Source organism: Watersipora subatra, chromosome 2 (assembly GCF_963576615.1).
Source record: "Watersipora subatra chromosome 2, tzWatSuba1.1, whole genome shotgun sequence".
Taxonomy (NCBI): domain Eukaryota; kingdom Metazoa; phylum Bryozoa; class Gymnolaemata; order Cheilostomatida; family Watersiporidae; genus Watersipora; species Watersipora subatra.
In genome coordinates, this window is record NC_088709.1 from 16,188,600 (window position 1) to 16,205,038 (window position 16,439).

General features: G+C 35.4%; 1 protein-coding gene across 1 annotated transcript in view; it reads left to right on the forward strand.

Annotated features, from left to right (window-relative positions):
- LOC137387997 (CREB3 regulatory factor-like) overlaps nt 1–15,423 on the forward strand; it is a 29,140-nt gene extending 13,717 nt beyond the window's left edge. The window contains exons 3-5 of the mRNA XM_068074515.1: nt 94–487; nt 11,114–11,187; nt 14,032–15,423. Coding sequence (XP_067930616.1) covers nt 94–487; nt 11,114–11,187; nt 14,032–14,276 — 713 coding nt within the window. The 3' untranslated portion in view covers nt 14,277–15,423. The remainder of the gene's footprint in view (nt 1–93; nt 488–11,113; nt 11,188–14,031) is intronic.
- The last annotated feature ends 1,016 nt before the right edge of the window (nt 15,424–16,439 follow it).

The window sequence follows — 16,439 nt, forward strand, 5'->3', positions numbered from 1 at the left end:
GGCATACTAATGGAAATACAACAGCTAAAGATAATCCCCTGTCAAAACTTGTAAAATTCTCTTGTACTACTGTTGCACAATTTTTTTTCGAAGACGAGTTGATGCTGCCTACAACCATAGAGAAAGCAGCATCTGATGACAGGCCAGATCTAAGAGATGTGTCAAGCCAGATATCTAACAACAGCTTCTGGAAATCCAACTCACTTTACAAACGCAGTCAGGAGCCAAGTACGAGGTTTGTAAATCAGCAGATAAATGGCCACAAACCTCTAACATTCATTGACCCCGCTTTTGAACCTCTACACAGAAGCAACAGCAACATCGCAGCCAAATACCGAATTGGGGAGGGGAATGACATTACACCGAACCCGGCCAAGCTCATGACACTAGGCAGAAAAATCCAGCGAGTGAAATCCGAGCTAATGAAACCAATTAGTGGAGATAAGCACCCTGACATGCCGAGGACAAAAAAGATGCTAATATCAAGGTAAGCAGAACGTCTAAAGTTTAACTTGGTTAACAAAGCGTGTTGATTAACTCGTTAACATCAGTGTACTCAATGGTTATCATTGAGTGCCCATTAAGATTTTGTGATAAACCATCTAAAATACCGTAAAACCTATAATTGAACGCCATGGCACTCTATTTTTCAACCCTTCCTCTATAGAGGTTATACGGTATCTACTTTAGAATGTGGATGCCCAATAAGCAAGCACTTAGGCCTACACATATCCATCAACCTGGAGTTGCCTTCTACCTGCTTTCTTCTATAACATGCATTCAACACAGTAGTTAATCATTCTATTGATTAGACTATAGAGTATAGAGAAGTTCATGAGAACCTTTTGGAATTCACCAAAAGTGCTTGCTAGCCAAGCATTTGAATATCGTAACCAAGAATCACTAGCTGTATATGTAGATCTAAGGCTAAAGGTTTTAATTTTGTTTCGGAAAACAAGCATTTGTTTGCTGTAATAGATGCCTATCTGACTTTGTTATTGAGCAACGTCAGCATTTGATAAACTATTACATAGTTTATCAAATTTTCAGAATTATAGCATATTATTTGATAGCATCATTGCGGTTATCTAAACTCGGCTTACAATGAATTGACGCTCATAACTCCTCTTCTATTGCACATAAAAAAGTTTGGCTGCAGACTGTGGCAGAACATGAATGAGTGCAACGGCTTTTATGCAACATTGTTAAATGTAGTTATAAAATAAAACTATGCCTTCAATTTTAGAAAGAAATAAAAAATTGAAAGCTCCAATAAATTGCAACACATGGCACAGGCTATAATATCATCCCGAGTTAATTGTAAGCAATAAATATCACTGAAAGGTTGACTTGCAAAAAGTTTACATTACAGTTACTTGGTATGAAAAGATTTGCCATGTATTACTCTGTTGTGTTGTAAGTGCAACATAGGTGGGAATGTGATTAAAAGCTCTTCAAAGCTCAAAAACGAACAGTTGATCGCAGCCATCACGAAACCGCCATAGATTGGAATCAGTTTATTTCTCTGACGTTGTCATTACATTTGATTATTGTTTTGTCACGTGATGTTCTCACGTGAATTGAAAGGCCAATAAAAGGCTCAATATAAAACTTCTCGAAGCACTAGTTTATGACAAATGCTTCGGGTTTTACCGAAGACCCCGTATCAAATATAGATGCTCGCTACTTTACAGTTTTGTTTCAGACTGGTTTAATCGTCCAGTGTAAATCTGATCATGTGACCCATACTTCACGAATAATTTATGCAGCATTATTCGATTATCACAGGTGACTAACAAGCTCGGCATGTTTATCAGACAATGATATGTACTCCTTCGAGCTAAGGTTAAAAAATTTAACGAATTTTTACGGTAGGTTATAAGATATCAGTGCTGAAAGTGACAGCATTACAATGACGATAAAATAGACGCATAAGAATGATATATTTGGTTTTATTGGATGTGTGAAGTATATTTGGGAAAATGTTTCGACAAATGAGGTTGCGTGAAAGTGTAAACAGAAGCCATCTTGTACAACTACGTCCCATTTGAGCCGTTTTGGAAAGAGATTCTAATCTACGGCGGTTTTGTGATGGCTGCGATCAGCTGTTCGTTTTTGAGCTTTTAAAAGCTTGTAATCACATTTCCACATATTTTCCACCTACAGGCTACAACACAACAGTGTAAGACATGGTGAATCTTTTGATACCAAATAACTGTAATGTGAATTTTGTTGCAAGCCAACTTTTAAGGTTAACCTCATGTATTTTGCGTCAAAGCAACAGAACGCCCTGATTTTTTCTATAATTAAGAGAGATACATGATTGAAAGCTGAAGATAACACATGTACATCATATAGTAGTACATAACTAAGTCTGGGGACCCGAGAGCACCTTTAGGGAGACCCTGCAAAGCATTCATGCATGTATCAAAACAATTAGAACTGCCCTCGGGCTGATCTTGGCAAAAGGTTTGGGCACATTGCCAACAGTTTGTGTAGAAAACTAGGACGCCAGCTTATCAAATGTGGAACAGTCGCCAGCTTATCAAATGTGGAACAGTCGCCAGCTTATCAAATGTGGAACAGTCGGTACACATGGCACGGCTGGTCCTTTTATCTATAGTGTACCACCAATTGTTTGCTTTGATAGTGTGATTCAGACCCAGACTATCAGAGATAACATTCGACCTCACTCGATACTAGCTAGCCTACTAAAAGTACGGCCACATGTAACGATTTTTTCTTTCATTTTGACCGAAATCACGAGATGAACGAAAGACACAGAATTATTCAGCCGAAATTCACAGAAATATCTGAGCTGTGCATGCACACCAAAATCGTCGATGAAACGCTTTCAATTGTCTAAACAAATTATTAGCGATCACGATTCTAAAAGCTTTTGCAATTTATGTAGTCCGAAGCGCATAATGCGACACGCAAGAAAATACTAACGCAATTTGCCATAGTAAATACGATGTAACTGACTTGATTGCGCTAAAGATGGCAACTTTTTCTACAACGGAACTTTCGCTGCTAAAAAGAAATTGTTATTATTAAAAAAGAATGATTCCTAGCCATAGTGTCGGAACGATAAAGAATCAACAAAAGCGCAATCTAGGCAGTTGCATCATATATACTATGTAGAATTGCACTGGTACTTTTATTGTGTGTCATAATACCTGTCTTGGACTATATAAATTGTAAAAGCTACTAGAATCGTGCTCGCTAATAATTTGTTTAGCCAATTAAAAGCGTTTCGTCGACGATTTCGGTGTGCATGCACAGCTCAGACAATTTTGTCAATTTCGGCCGAGTAATTTTGTGTTTTTCGTTCATTTCGTGATTTTAGACAGAATGAACAAAAAATCATTACGTGTGGCCATATCTTTACACTGGTGTTCTATGGAATACTTAAGTGTACCTACTTACACTGGTGTTACATAAAATACTTACATGTAGGTATACCTACTTACACTGGTGTTACATGGAATACTTAGGTGTACGTACATACACTGGTGTTACATAGAATACTTCAGTATACCTACTTACACTGGTGTTACATGGAATACTTAGGTATACCTACTTACACTGGTGTTACATGGAATACTTAGGTGTACCTACATACACTGGTGATACATAGAATACTTTGGTGTACCTACTTACACTGGTGTTACATGGAATACTTAGGTATACCTACTCACACTGGTATTACATGGAATACTTAGGTGCACCTACATACACTGGTGATACATAGAATACTTTGGTATACCTACTACCTACTTATACTCCCGTCACACAGAGTACTCAAACCAAAAACAGATAGTAGGAGTTTACATTAAATTAGGCAACAAGTGTGATCATTCCAGTGTCTGGCAATGTTTGTCTGATCAAAGTTTGTAAATATTATTGCAATAATGACCACATGAGTGCACTGGTTTGTGTTTGGCATATCTCCATGCGTATGTGTGTGTGTTTTATATCATCAATTAATATTATAGCCCATGTTTTGTGACAATTCACTAAAACCTGGCAGCATATATATATATATATATATATATATATATATATATACAGTCAAACATGGATAACTCGAACTTCAAGGGACCGAGCAAAACTGTTCGAATTATCAGAGCGTTCAAGTTATCAGAGCACTGTCACAAGTCTATATATTTACTTATTTATTAGTAGATACATGTACATATACAAACTATAATATAAATCAAAAGCACAAATGGCTTGTTTCAAATTAAATGCTTCTAATGTAAAGTTTAAAACGTTTTTATGAAAAAGTATAGAGATTTTTCTATCACTTGAGATTGGTTTGTTGTTTGAGGTGATGTTATTGCCAGGACGTTTTTCAGATTGACATTGGCAAAACTTGATCGTTGTTGAAATGCTCAAAAGAAAAGACATTTTTTTCTTTTGGGGTTTTACCCACGATCAATTTTGCCGTTTTTTCTTGAAGTTTATGCAAAGATTATCTTACTTTACCTGGGATTCATTAAGAGCAACACTCCGAGGCAGTTCAATTAGAAGTTTTACGAGGTTTTACGTACATTCTATATCACTCACGTTTTTAATAGATACTTATTGAATGTACACACGTATTCTGTGTTTAGGTCAAACGATGAATAGTTTTTTGTAGCTCAGACAACGTTAAAGTTTAATTACAACAATTTTTAAGACGTTTTAAACATTCAACATTCCGACGTTGATTCAACACGGAATCAACGTCGGAAAACTATTCATCACGGGCTAGCCGGGTCACGCACTCAAGGATTTTCGCCACGCACATACAAAACAAAAACAATATGCGATTTTTGTTTTGTATGTGCGTGGCGAGAATCCTTGCGCACGTGACCCGGCTAGCCCATGCTACTCATCGTATAGCAGTATAAATCAAATTTCACCAAACCTTTAGAAAAGTCGTTGACAAAAATATTTTGCCGATGGTGGTAATAACGACGCTTATGAATTACGAAAAGATGAAGTTTACCTCTATGGCTTTGAATAAAGTGATTTTCTAAAGCGATAACAACCGTTTCGGTAGCCGTTGGGCAAAAAAACAGTTCGAATTAACAGTGTTGAGTTCGAGTTATCTATAGCAATTTATCATTACGTGGGAACGGACCAAAGGAAATGTTCGAATTAACCATGTGTTCGAGCTATCCGTAGACGAGTTATCCATGTTTGACTGTATATATATATATATATATGTATATATATATATGTATATATATATATATGTATATATATATGTATATATATATATATATATATATATATATATATATATATATATATATATATATATATATATATATATATACATATATATATGTATGTATGTATATATGTATATATGTATATATGTATATATGTATATATATGTATATATGTATATATATACATATATATATATATGCTAGCTGTGCCACCCGGCGTTGCTAGTATAGAACGCCGTAATAGAAGTGTATTTAACATATAACAACATTTGCCATTCTAACTTTCAAACTACATATCATGAGAAAAGTTTTTTGTCTTATATACAATGAGAAGTAGTGAGAGTTTTGCTATTAGCCAGTTTAATAATGTGAGCGAACAGCTTCTCGTGACGTTATGCTATGACCCGCGTCATATGTAAAGCAGTTAGGTATTGCTCTGATATAATGACTTAAATTAGCAGGCTAGCAATTCGACTTCCGTAGTCTAGTGGGCTAGGTGTAACTCTGGTGAACGGCTTGGTCCGAAATCAAATCCTCTTCAGTACAAAACATTTATTGTAAGATTTAAAAATCTATAGCTGGATTTCCGAAGACACACGAACGGACTTTGAGAAATATATATATTTTTTTATGGCAATTATTTCATTTCGGACAGAAATGCTTTTCAAATTATGTCATACAAGAATCATAAAAATGGGGCAACAGTTATCCACTAAAATCAAATATGTCAACTTTGACATAATTTATAGTGTTTAAAATACCTTTCTTTGCTAAGAGAAGATATTAGATAGCAACTTTGACAATCTTCCATCAATAATATTTTTTCAATAATCAGTAGTGGTTGTATGCAACTTGTTTGTGTCTTGTGTCTCGTAAATTGAAATGAATTGAAAACCTGTAACTGACATGTAAAAAATGAGAACACAAACCATGAATGACCTCAAAACCTTTAATTGGAAAAAATAAACATTTAGCAAAGTAAGAAAATGCAAACTTAGAAAGATTACTCATTGGAATATAACATGCTGGAATATGATGGGGATTTGTATATCTATTTTACGTGTAAATGCATTCATGCGTAGACTGTTGCATTCATGTGTAGACCGTTGCATTCATGTGTAGACCCTTGCATTCGTGTGTAGACCGTTGCATTTGTGTGTAGACCAGTGCATTCATGTGTAGACAGTTGCATTCATGTGTAGACCGTTGCATTCATGTGTAGACCGTTGCATTCATGTGTAGACTGTTGCATTCATGTGTAGACCATTGCATTCATGTGTAGACCGTTGCATTCATGTGTAGACCGTTGAATTCATGTGTAGACCAGTGCATTCATGTGTAGACCGTTGCATGCATGTGTAGACCATTGCATTCATGTGTAGACCGTTGCATTCATGTGTAGACAGTTGCATTCATGTGTAGACCGTTGCATGCATGTGTAGACCGTTGCATTCATGTGTAGACCGTTGAATTCATGTGTAGACCAGTGCATTCATGTGTAGACAGTTGCATTCATGTGTAGACCGTTGCATTCATGTGTAGACCGGTGCATGCATGTGTAGATTCCCCTCCCCATACGAACCACATGTTGATTTGAAACTATTCAAAGCGCTCTTTTGGTAATTTTGCAATTACTATTTAGCCTGAAAAGCAGGAAGTCCTAAGGTCACATGACCAAGCACCATTATTTGGTTGTCTAAAGTCCTCTGCAAGCAGCTAGCCAATCGTGTCGCTGATATATTTTCACTGTTCGTCTTTTGCCCGTATTGCCATCTGGCTAGCTAAAATATTTTATCGCAAGATTAGGTCTTTTACTGATAGTGTACTCTGATATGCCATGATTAGTGCCACTTCTTTAGTCAAGATGGAAGTCATAAGGTCAAATGCCTTCTAGTTATCTTGAGTGCTCTTCAATTTCAAAACATTCCGCAGTTTGTAGCTAGCCAATCATATCGCAGATATAATTTCTATAACGGTTAGTTTTCCCCAGGGTGCTATTTTATCCCCAGCAATATTGTATTGCATGGATTTCCAAGGCTCTTCATGTAAGCAAACAAAGGTAAAGCGGCACCTTGAAAGTACAGTCATACTTCGACTTACGAGCTTAATGCATTCCGAGACTGAGCTCGTATGTCAATTTACTCGCATGTTGGTGCAATTTATTTATATATAGAACAATTAAAGATATATTGATTGGTTTCAATACTCTAAAAAATGCAAATAAAACACTCAAAACAAGATATTGTAACAGAAAGAACATGTTGGTTATTGTCCTAACTGACCACATGCTTTCAAAAAGCAACAAACAAAAAATAATGCAAGGAAATGTGATAAATTAACATGTAAAATTAAATAAACATACAGTAGCAGCTAACGCTAGCATTTGCCAGGGAGGGAGATATATGTGTTATCCGTCATTACAACAGTTGAATTTGATAAATTTGGATTTCATCAGTCTTAAAAAACAAACTTAGCAGCAAACCTAAAAGCAAACGTTCATTTTTAACATAACATAATTAAAATTTCTTCGGCGTTCATAGTTTGAAGTTTCTCGCTGGTTAGCTAACTTTTCCTTTGTTTCACTTTCACGACTAGCCGGCCGTTTTAAGATAAACCTATCTGAGGACGTTTGCCTTTGTCGCCCTTTCAACATGTTACGATTAGGACAAACACAGGTGTCGTCACAAACGGTTAATGCACGACCACTAGCCAACTTGTCCGAATGTTTATAGTTTTGATAGATAGCACCGGCCTTTTCACATAGCATCGTTCAGTTACGCTGTCACCGGCCAATTGTTTATCTTTTATCCAATGCCTGAGCAGTCTCTCCATCAGCGATCGTGAAGATCGCTGCGCCGTTTAGAAACTATGGTTAGTCCTTATGCGAACTAAATAAATGCCCTGAATATAACCCTTCTGTTTGATAATTGTGGATGTATTTGTGTCATATTGCTGAACTAGCTCAATCACGCATACACATTTCGCATATTTTTCAATAATTTTCTGTTTAACATCAATTGTTATCATTTGCTTTTTTTTTGCATTTCATCTTTCATTTTACTGGCAAACTTTCGGTCTACGCACAGTACTTTTAATTCACATAATTCTGCACTGAAAATCGTGCACATAATAAACACGGTACAAAAGTATAACCTGAGCAGTTGAAAAATACAGAGTGATGTTGTTGTCATAAAACACCTCTGGCATACTTGGCAACTGACTCACGCGCTCGTATCTCAAACATGGCTCGTATGTTAGTGCTAAAACTTGCTTAAAAGCTGGTTCGTATCTCAAGTTTCTCGTACGTTGGAGCACTCGTAAGTTGAAGTATTACTTTACTGAACTCCATTATTAAACTTGTTCATCCAGAATGCAGTGAAACTTGTCTACCGACACCATTGGTCTTCATGTATCTGTTACCGCTAAGAACGTTTTTGTCATATAAAACTAATGGTTTGTGTGAAAACTTATTATTATCATTTTAAGGAGAATACCAAATAAAAACAGCTTGGGTTCAAAGTTAATAGATCGTACCATTTATGTTTTCACTGCAGAACAGTACATTTCTGTCTTGCAGCCGTCAACGATGCGCTGGCTATGCAAATGAAACCACCGCTTTACAGATATAAAATGTAGCCTAGTTATTTATAGTACACAGGTGCTGAACAGGAGGATGTGATTTTTAAATTATATCTTAAACCATTTAACAGTTTATCAAATGGCTCTTGCGTTGTCAGTTTGCAAGAGCGTGTAGCTCCAAAATCATATTTGTTTCTTGGAGGCCAGGAAGCTCATATAATAAGCTTTGACTGACCATAATGATAGCGCTCAGGAACTTCATTGAACAATGTCGAAGGAACGGTGAAGTCTAATAGACTTCTCAGTGTTCTCTTTAACTACATATTGTACCTTTTTATTTACAGCTGCTGTATATTACTATGGCTTCTGTCAAAGCATATTTGTCTAAGCATAAAAGGCCAAGTACAACAGGCCATCGAGTTAGATTTATTAAGTTGCAGTAGTTATACTAGAAACTCATGAAACAATATGATGGCATAACTTAAAACAAGATTGGATATCATGTCGTTTGGTATTCAACATACAAACGTAGAAAGATACCGATTTATTTTTATGTAGATTGTAGAATTGAGCTTTCTGTAGCAGTACATACCATAGTGTGTAGTCAATCACTATTAACTAGTTTCATTTTATGCATAAGTGGTTAATAATAATAATAGTTATTATTATTATTATTGGCCTTTGGCCTTTTGTTAAGACCCGGACTCAACACGGACTAAAACCAGTCACCTACCACCACACAACTGTGAAGAAAAACTTTTACAACAATAATAATAATAATAACAATAATGGATGAGTTTGAAAACAAACAGTTCCAATAAAAAATTATTAAAAAGTTCATCTTTCAATTATAAATAATTAAAAAAGTGTAACTCAGCCAAAACGCTAGTTGGGCAAGTTCATAATATGCATTTTTCTAGCGCGGTGATTTTCATTACTAGTGATTGCTCAGAACTCAAGGGTCAATGTTTAGTCCAATTGTCAAAGGTCAGAGTCAAAGGTGTTCTTCTGTCAGTCCTGAAGGTAGAATCGAACAAAGGAAGTTGCTAGATAAACGTTTAGAGTACCTGTACGATAGGCCGACACATAACTTATTGTAGTATGTATGTCTGTGTGTCCGTGTGAACTTAGTGTCCGTATGCCTGTCTGAAGCCATGCTTAGAGGTTAAAAAAAATAATGCATCACACAAGTGATGCAATCACTTGTGTAATCAAACTCGAATCAAACTCAAATAATCAGCCAGGCAGACTTCCAACTGCACCACTCTACTACCTTGCTGCAGTGCGGAATAATTGTACACATAGCTATTACACATGCTGATCTCTTACAGCGCACTGTATTGCCAGGGTAGTAGTCTGCATAAAGCCTTCTCAAAATATTTTCAGAAAACAAATTTTGAAACCAGTAAGGGTAACAGGGCGGGTTTAAATGCAAGTTTGGCCCCGATCTCACTCAGTGAGCAGGTAGTGTTTCAAATTTATTTGATGTTGTTTGTTGATGTTATCAACAAATACAATGTTTATTTCATTTCTGCCGTTTTGATATGTTTACAATGTTTATTTCTCAAAGTTAGAATTGAATAAAAGTGGAACAGAGTATGGCAAAAATAATGTTAAGATCGGCAAGTTTGAATGAATTATGAGGGAAGACAACTTCTCTTTATTTATATTATGAGGGGAGAAAACTTTTTTCTATTTGTTTCCAAAGAGTACAGTAGGTTACAACTGGTATTTCAGTACTAATGGCTTAATAAAACAATGTTTTGTTACACAGCTAACACAAAAATACAAGCCATTGGTGTCATATTAACGACGCCATAGCGCCATTATGTTTTGATTTATTTGCTATTCACTCTAACAAATCAATGTTTAGCTACAGTGAATAGAACACGAAACCATTCTTCAAAATGCATAACATAACACGCATGTGGTAGGATTTTAACACAATTACATAACCTCTACAAATTTAATTCATCGTTGGAAATTTACAATATACTTCCCAGTAAGGTAGTATAGAACTTTTCAGTTCACAATAAAAAGTTTGTTTAAAACTTTTTAACTGAACAGTGTTTTTTTGCTTTTATTAACCGTAGCTAATTGTGTGTAACCTTTGTTGCAAAATATATAAAAGCAGTTTCAACAATTTTTCAATAGCAGACACTAAGACCAAGTTTGAGCTTCAACAAATAAATATCTTTGAATAAACTTTAGTATTTTAGAACTGCAATTAATGTTGTAAAAGTTTTTAGGTTGTTTTTTTTAATTTAATCGCATGCGTGCTATATATTGTATTTTTATGGGTATTTCAGACAGAGCCGATTGAAACGAAGTGCAAACCATGAAGCAAACAAGATCATTTTCGATGGCTTAGAGAAGGAAAGAGGTAGGTATTCTTTTATAGACATTGTGCATTCCTCTGTAAAGTTGAATAAATATGAACACTATGAAAGTAATTTCAAAATTTGCATTTGAACACAAACAATCAGAGTGTATTTTAATCAAAATTGTTGAAAATCATGTTTGCATTGAAGACCAAGTTTGACAGGTTTTGAATGCCTCAATGAGGCAAAATATTAAATGACCAGAAAAAATCGCTTTCAATTTGGCTTTCAAGTGCTTCAAAATTGACTGACAAGACGATTTTATGACTACATATTTATTTCACTTAATATTCTCTCAGCTAGATTGAATGATACCTAAAGTGTGTCAGCGTAAACAACTAACTAACATTCTTAACTAGCATTGCTAACTATCATTTATAACTAGCGTAGCTTACTAGCATTGCTAACAAGCATTGCTAACTAGCATTGCTCACTATTGCTAACTAGCATTGCTAACTTGCATTGCTAATGAACATTGCTAACGAACATTGCTAACTAGCATTGCTAACTAGCATTGCTAACTAGCATTGCTAACTAGCATTGCTAACTTGCATTGCTAACTAGCATTGCTAACTAGCATTGCTAACTTGCATTGCTAACTAGCATTGCTAACTAGCATTGCTCACTATTGCTAACTAGCATTGCTAACTTGCATTGCTAACGAACATTGCTAACGAACATTGCTAACTAGCATTGCTAACTAGCATTGCTAACTAGCATTGCTAACTAGCATTGCTAACTTGCATTGCTAACTAGCATTGCTAACTAGCATTGCTAACTTGCATTGCTAACGAACATTGCTAACGAACATTGCTAACTAGCATTGCTAACTAGCATTGCTAACTAGCATTGCTAACTTGCATTGCTAACTAGCATTGCTAACTAGCATTGCTAACTTGCATTGCTAACTAGCATTGCTAACTAGCATTGCTCACTATTGCTAACTAGCATTGCTAACTTGCATTGCTAACGAACATTGCTAACGAACATTGCTAACTAGCATTGCTAACTAGCATTGCTAACTAGCATTGCTAACTAGCATTGCTAACTAGCATTGCTAACTTGCATTGCTAACTAGCATTGCTAACTAGCATTGCTAACTAGCATTGCTAACTATTGATAACTAGCATGCTAGCTAGCATTGCTTATCAACAGCGAGTATTAGCATTGTTAGGGCCTTATCCTTCACTTACCTGTCAAGGGTAATATCATCTTTAAATAAGACTGTGTTGTCAAGGCCTCATGTCGTATCCCAAAACAAAGCACACTACACTTACCTGTATAAATAGTACAATTTTTGTATCTCTCTTTTTCTTTCTCGATTTGACTAAGACTGTACTCTGGTTTTGGCTTCATGGCGGTTCTCAATGATGCTCCGTTAGCTGTTCGTCTGCCGGGAACTGAAATGGATTTTCCTCCACTTCAAATGCTGTTTGGCAGCATCTTTAATGCTTAGTCTAAGCTGTCCTTGGTGATCAGCATTGCTGTAATCAAGTAGCTGTGAGTATAGCAACTTTCTAGGGAGTCAGTCCTCTTCCATCTTATGCATGTGAACTAGCTAAGGTTTTCTTTTGTCATACCGCTTGATTCTCGTTAAGTCCATTAGCCGTCTTGTGCATGCGTGTAGTTTCTTGACTTGGGCTATGTATATAGCACAGCTTTAAGACCCAAATAGTAGAGTAGACAGCACCGCTGCTCTGTAAACTTGACATTGGGCCTTCATAGAAACATTCTAGTTGTTCCATAGCCTAAGTTGAATCTTACCAAAAGCTCCACTTACCTTTCCTGCTTTGCTGAGAAGCTCCTTATCAACCTAAGAGAAGCTTGAGACAGTACTCCAGAGGCTCCTGAACTATGCTGATCATTGCGGGCTCAAGAATGGAATGGAATAGTTTGATTTGTTGGTAAATTAACTGGAAATAAAGCCTAAGCATCGACATGAAAAACTTTCTATTAAAATTTGTCAACCAACAGTCATACGCCCTCAGCATTGTGTAATAGCAAATAGCATATCCCACGAGGTGTTCAGTTGTAAGTGTCTTTGCTTTGAAACATTAGATGTTAACGAGGTTTGCGCCATTTCTAGTTTGTATGTACACTGTATGTACACTGCATGTACACTGCATGTACACTGCATGTACACTGTATGTACACTGTATGTACACTGTATGTACACTGTATGTACACTGTATGCTCCTCTAAGACTGGTTCACACTATATCGCCATATGTGAACGCTTTCCTTTCAGCGTTCATTCTAGACAATGAACGCCGCAGTCTGAGAATGTTTTACAGCGGGTGAGAACTTATCAAGATATGCTTTCATTTTCATACTGCTGTAGTGGTTGGTCGGGTAAGAAATCTATCTATCACCACCCTCTAGTGCTACCATGTGACACCAACTAGGAGTAGCCCATCGTGGGTTTTTCAGTAAAATCTTGGGGTATTTTGTACTATATGACGTAGTACTGCCAGGATGTAGGTTTTACACACAAGATTTACTGTATATACCAAGCCTGGTGTACTACATCTGTTATGCTGTGTTGAACCACACCATACTGTATGTTACTTTTATGTGTGGAGCATTTGTGGTTAAAGATAGGTTACAGCAAGTTTTGACAAATTAATTCACACAGATGAGGACAACTCCTACATGAACCATTTACAGAATTCTAATGTGCAGTATATAGCCAGACTACTTAGCTTGATTACCTGTATGCTTATATAAATACTATCTGTTTTTTAGAACTGCAATACTAAAAAATTGTCTTCCGCACTTCTGTTTATGAGCAAAGCATGAGATTTGTGATTGATTTTATGAATTTCATTCATTTAAAACAAATTTTAGAGGAATTGAGTAGAACAATCAGGCTCACAAAAAGAAAACTAGAAGAAAAAGCAACGATGGGCGAGAGTATGCTTGACTACTGCACACTTCTGCAAAAGGACCACAGCACGAGGGTAGCTGGTAACCTTGAAAAATATGTAAACGATTCGCTTGAGAAGGTTGAGAGACGGTCAGCCAATAGCGATACAGAAAATTGTAGCGAGATGGACAGCCCTGAGAACGACAGCGCTGTTGAGAGCGAATGATGCTTTTCAGGTCCATACAAAGATCCTCAAGATACAACCTTTAATATGATTAGAATGAGTTTTCATAGTTCCAGCTGGCTGGAGGTCGATCCATAAAGGCGACTTAGAGTTCATAGAGAGTCACTACTCGAGTGCACCTGAATTCAAACCTGTGGCTGATGATTCTCAGTAAAAATTAGCCATCTCATTAATAGCCTATGCAAAAATCAATTCATGCAAAACGCGTTGACAATAGTTACTAGTTTTATTAATTTTTTATAGTTTTGAATAGCTTTGGTAATCATTTTGCAGTTAGCCTCATTAAAAATTTTTTTGTGATATTGAATACATTTCTTCTACAAAAAATGACAGTTTTAAAAATCTAACTTTTATATGGTATAAGTGCTTTAATGTTTACCTTGTTATACCAACTTGCAAATTTCTGGCAAAGTAATTCTATCATTTAAAAGCTAAATTTATTAAATTGTCATTTTTTTTGTAGACAAAATGTATTGAATGTCGCAAAATTTTTTACATCTGTCCTACCAGTAGCCTACTATAATATTAATATTATAATAGGACTAACAACTAAGAATGATTGAAATATTTAAATTGTATAACAAATAGTAACGATGAAATGCAGCAACATTTAATATTGCGAAGCTAACTGTTAAAATTACTGTGATAAACAAAGCGTTTTAAAAATTTGCTCTGAGAATGATGATCGCAGTAAAAATATACATTAAATTTATCATATAAGAATAAGGAAAACCATGAAATACTAGACGAATTTTCCTTGAATGGTTGCTCTGACTGGTTTCTAAGCAAACTTGTATTGTACCACTACCCCGCTCTCTTATGAACTTTTTTTGTCAAAACTGCTAGAGCAATCTTAATTTCTTTTTGAGTTTGTATAAAATTGTTATCATGGGCATATTCGATCCATTCGTAATATGCCCTGCCCTTTCTTTGTGAACACAATACGCACAACTAAGCTGCAAACATATCTCAGTGAAGAAATCAGCAAAGCAACATTTATTTTTTAAATTTTACACTCTTATTTTTAAAAAATTATTTTATATACAATCTTTTTATAGTGTTGAATCTATCATTTTTAATTTTTGTTGATATGATTTGAACTTGCATGCAAATAAATGATTGTCTTCTGTCGAAAGGAGAAAGCCTGCTCAGGAAAAGGTGATAGTCTATGCATCTCTTTGCTAGCTTCCTTTGTATGTTAGAAACTTTTCACTTGGGCATAACATCAATCAATAAAAAGTCATATGGATTATTTCTAGATTATATAATGCGACATGCAGTAGATAAGGCGTATTTACTTTCCTGAATTTTCAAGTGTGTTCAATGTTGCAGTAAAAAGTAACATAAAAATGTGCTGAATTTTTTTAATAATAGCTGTGCTACCCGGCATTGCTCGGGTAATAAAAGTCTTTAAACAGAAAACTGATTTGTACTGGATATATAACAATATTTACCAATAACAATATATATAACTGAATATTTAACAACACTTACCGTTCTAACTTTCCAATTACATATCATGAGAAAAGTGTTTTGTGTAATTGAAATAAATTACGATAGAAAATATAAACAATTGTAAAGGTTTTCAAACTTTGTCAAACAACTTTTAAACTTCATATTATAAGGAAAATGTTTCATGCAGATCAAATAAAATTAAAAAATGAAACGACTATAAAAAGGTTTAGGAATAAATGTGAAATAATTAGCAAGCAATAGCTACAATAAGTGGGTTTCGCTACGATTATAATAAATGATGATTTGGTAATGATACAATTAGTATGAATTGAGAAAACAAAATGAATATCCTAAATATGTAGAATTAATAATAACTAGAAATTTCCCTGTCATACAGCCCACGACCAAAGTGATATTGGAAAAAAGAAAGGGTACTGCTTGTTGAGAAATGCAATATTAGCAGTCAACTGGCACTGCAGTGCAATAGGAGAACTGCAATGGTAGCTGCAATGGTAGCTGTAATGTACTGGGTGTTATTATGTACAACAAACAGCAATAATCAAAGAAAAAGATTATATGTTTGTATCTCTCCCCTGAAATAGGAGAAATGCAATATTAGAAGTAAAATGGCAAGCTGCTGTGTAATATACACAGTTTGAAAGTTGGTTGTGTTGAAAGCGGAATGGTTTT